Source organism: Oncorhynchus gorbuscha, linkage group LG19, assembly GCF_021184085.1.
Source record: "Oncorhynchus gorbuscha isolate QuinsamMale2020 ecotype Even-year linkage group LG19, OgorEven_v1.0, whole genome shotgun sequence".
Taxonomy (NCBI): Eukaryota; Metazoa; Chordata; class Actinopteri; order Salmoniformes; family Salmonidae; genus Oncorhynchus; species Oncorhynchus gorbuscha.
This window is the reverse complement of record NC_060191.1, coordinates 37,456,469-37,460,286: the sequence shown is the minus strand read 5'-3', so window position 1 is coordinate 37,460,286 and position 3,818 is coordinate 37,456,469. Positions and strand designations below refer to the sequence as shown.

Sequence of the window (3,818 nt, the reverse complement as noted above, 5' to 3'; positions counted from 1 at the left end):
GACTCCTCAATGGACTTGCAAATCTCCCTCCTCTGCTTCAGTCCATTTCCATGGGCTAGCATTAGCATACAGATGTTAGTGAGAAAGAGAGAGAGAACAGTCTCACAAAGGCCCCATGCCTTTTCATGTCTTGCAGTAAACCCCCCTCCACCCCAATTTTTTTTCAATAGAACGGCCAATCGCTATTGTCTGGGATTATTCAGCAGTGGGATGTTCTCAGTATGCTAACACCAGAATAAAGCCAAACAATACACACATAAAACTTCTGTTCCCTTCTGTCTTTTTGAGTGTCCAAATAAAATATGATTTTTGTATCATGTTCTCATTTTTGTGCGGAGAGCCATTCTTGTTCAATCTCCATTACAAACATTACATCCTAATATTTTCCCCTCTTAGAAAGCATACATAAATTGTAAAACGTGTTTTTCGTATGTTATTGTCACTTTTTCTAAGATGAGTAATAAGATCACTTTATTGCTTAACAGTGATGGTAGGAAGTGCAGTGTGCCTCTAAGTGAAACAAGTCAGTGAGACAGTGATTTCCAACAGAGTTTTATTTTGAACCAAACAGGTAAAAATATATTAAGATAGAGACAGGGATTCATATCCCATAGAATGTAAACAATACACTTAAATTATATAGAAACCAACAAAACCGAAAGTATCATTTTTGCTCTGGAAAACAAAATAAATAAGTTTTAATTTAACAAATGCAAAGCCTTGTTTTTTTTCCATCACAGTTAAGGCTAACAGTAAAGACAATCACAGTACTTTCTCGCGGCAAATGAGCTACAAAAAAAACACTCTTGGCGCACGAAAGACACGTTCATTGTAAGATAAAATACAAATAGTAATTCATGCCACTTTGTCTAATAACAGTTAGTGTGCAAGAGGCCACCATGTTGACGTAACGCATATTACTCATACTTTGTCCGCTGTGGCAACATTGCTTGCCTTCGTTATTAGCATGTAACACCACAAATCATGTTTATAATATGATATAAACAAGTCACACAAAATTGTGTATGAGAATCTTGTCTCGCCGAGTAAACAAAACTGGATGAATGTATCAGGAGCTTGAACATGAATGTTGAAACGTTGAACCCAGACTAAACGCTGAATGCACTTGTTGGGTAAGAACATGTGACTTATTATGCCCGGTGAGGGCAATACGTGTATTTACTGATTGAACAAGGTAGCTTGTAACACAAGTATTGCTTTCACTGGCATAAGGAGATGCTGGTGGACATGGTCCTGGCAGTGTCTACACTCAAGCAATTCAAAGTTCTAAAGCTATAGCTCAAACAAAGCGAAGAGTGAAGCATATTCTTCTGCATCATATACAAATGCATAACACAATCGTAAACAAACTCTGCAAAACATACAAAATAAATAAATATCCAAAAGCCCTATGGTTAGACTACTTAATAATACTGTCAATTAGTCGCCTTTACTAAAGGCTACATTTTGTTTACAGTAGGCCTAGCTACATTTCCTCTGCCTACAAGACAAGGTACTATGTTCAGCTTTGGTTACACACTAAAAGGGCAAGGCTATAAGAAGAACCATTGAAGTTGTAAAAAAACACACGCGGAGACAATAGTTTTGTCCCTATACCGAGCCCAAAATGATCATTACCTGCATGCTTTTGTTTTCCCGAAATGGGTACAGAAAATTCCTCAACAGAACTCTCAGCAAAGACATCACGGATACGGTAAAGCTAGTTGAGCCACCCATAGTAGCTAATACGGGTATACAACAGTATACATGGACGTTATGATATATCGTTTTTAGTATGTCGGCTATAGCTTTAAAACATTGGGCAGAACTCCTGCTATGAGGAGACAGTAATATGCAGTTAAAGGTCAGTCATCTGAGACAGAGAGGCGGCTAAAGATGGGGAGACGTCTGCCCTCAAGTCCAGGGGACTCACAACCACTTAGGCTACTGGAGCTGGTGTAGCCTTCCTGGTCGGAGAGAGAGTCAGGTGAAGCACACCGCTGCAGGGCAGGCAGTCCGGTGAATGAGAAGGCATTGCGGTGAGAGTTCTGTGCGGCTGACTTTTGCGCACAGACAGTTTGGCACTTAGAGTCAGTGATAGTATAAAAGTGAGGGTTGTTATTAATCTGGTCGTTTGCGCAGTCAGACGAGAACGGATAGTTGTGCTTCAGTGTAGCAGGTTCTGGAAACAATGGGGACAGCAGTTCTGGACTACCTGTGGAGGGCGGGGATGATACCGAGGAAGCCCTAGAGAACAGCATGGGCTCTGGAACAGGATGGAATCCGGTCAGTGCTTGGGGGGAGGAGAAACCAGCGAAACTGATGCTGTGACGCAGCAGCTGTGGGCGTTCTCTTATCTTTAGTCGCTGAGGTGGCGTTCCTCCATCGGGCCCGAGCTGCTCGTCCGCGTTATGGATGAAGTGACATCGCGCGCCGTAGGGGCAAAAGCCAATGGTGTGGAACGTGCGGCATGGCTCGGTTTTGTACTTTGGGTGCCTGCTCAAGCCACGCTGCTCATCCATGCCGTGGGCAAACTGACACTTGGCTCCATATTTGCAGGTGCCACTCTCCTCGTAAGTGCGGCACATTTCGGTTTTGTACCGGGTGGAGATGGGAGGGGAGGGGGCGAGAGACTTTGGAGATGACAGGGAGCATGTGCTGATACTTAGACCGGGTGGGGGCATCAGAGGAGGGGTGGTGGGGAGCTGCTGCTCGCTGGACCCGAAGCTGCCAACACGGCCCTCTATCATACTGATCGAACGGTCTACACGAAATGGGATGCTGTTGAGAGAGGAGCGGGGCAACTGTTGCTGATGTTTCAGGCTCCACTGCTGGTTAGCAGTGTTAGTAAGGGCCCAGCAGGCTGGCTCGCCGATTGGGTCAACAATGCTGCTGTTAAACTTTGAGTTGGGCAGGGTGACCGGGCATAGTGAGTGTCTGCGCTGAAATCCCACAATGCGCTGCATCTGCGTGGTGGCTGGTGCGCCATCTGGCATGTCCAGACCACGGAAATTCTATAACACAAGAGAGGAATGAGGTCACATTCCAAGACTGGTGATTCAAGCCATGGTCTAGATAATAAAATGTTCATATATGCTGAACCAAATAAACTGTAAACTGCAAGCAAACACAATAGCCCGAAAGTTGACTATAATGCGTTTGGCAAGGAATGAATGACAGATGGACACCGTTACGCACGTGAATGACAAAGTTTGAAGCCTTTTCTTTTTAGGCAAAACTGATTAAAGGATGCACATACAAATCCAAGTTAAAATGACTATTTACCATTTTAAAATCCACAGTATAACTTTCAGACATATCCCACATAGCCTAATGTATTAATACACATTTAAAAAACTTCTTACCTTGCAGAACTCATCCTCCAGTTCCAAAAACGGCGTAAGGAAATCGGACGGCATTGTGCTTATGCCTCTGGCAGGTTATCCCACTTCACAGTAGAGTCTGTGTTGGTGCAAGGAAGACGCTCTAATCAAGCGCTTCTGAAGTTTCTCAGCCATCTGTTGGAATCCCAATAAATAGTTGAGGAGGCCTAGCTCCACCCACATTTTGGTGACAAGGCGTGTCTTGCGTGGAGGGGGACTCCTCTTGAGTTGTAGTAGTAGGCTTCTCTCCCCCCATTCACTTTGATATTCTAATGCGGAAACATGAAACAAACATGTCGAAGTTGAACATATGCATCTCCTATAGCCTGTATGCTATTCACGAATTCATTATAAGCCACTCTGATGTGGCTGTAAGTCATGGGAAAGTGAAGCATCAATAGAATTATTGGTTGGTTTTGATTAGATGTGACTGCT

The 3,818-nt window shown here is 43.8% G+C and overlaps 1 protein-coding gene across 1 annotated transcript; it reads right to left on the bottom strand.

Annotated features, from left to right (window-relative positions):
* Nucleotides 1-538: 538 nt before the first annotated feature.
* LOC124005567 (mRNA decay activator protein ZFP36L2-like) lies at nt 539-3,504 on the bottom strand. Its single transcript, XM_046314957.1, has 2 exons — nt 3,366-3,504; nt 539-3,014 (listed from the first exon to the last, which is right to left on the bottom strand). Exons 1-2 carry the CDS (start codon nt 3,417-3,419, stop codon nt 1,866-1,868), a joined length of 1,203 nt encoding a protein of 400 aa, XP_046170913.1. The 5' UTR covers nt 3,420-3,504; the 3' UTR covers nt 539-1,865.
* Between the last annotated feature and the right edge of the window lie 314 nt (nt 3,505-3,818).

Coding starts and splice junctions, on each gene's coding strand:
- LOC124005567 (XM_046314957.1), bottom strand. CDS start 3,419: ATGCCGTCCGATTTCCTTACGCCGTTTTTGGAACTGGAGGATGAGTTC. Junction 3,015..3,365: donor TGGAGGATGAGTTCTGCAAG/GTAAGAAGTTTT, acceptor CTTGTGTTATAG/AATTTCCGTGGTCTGGACAT.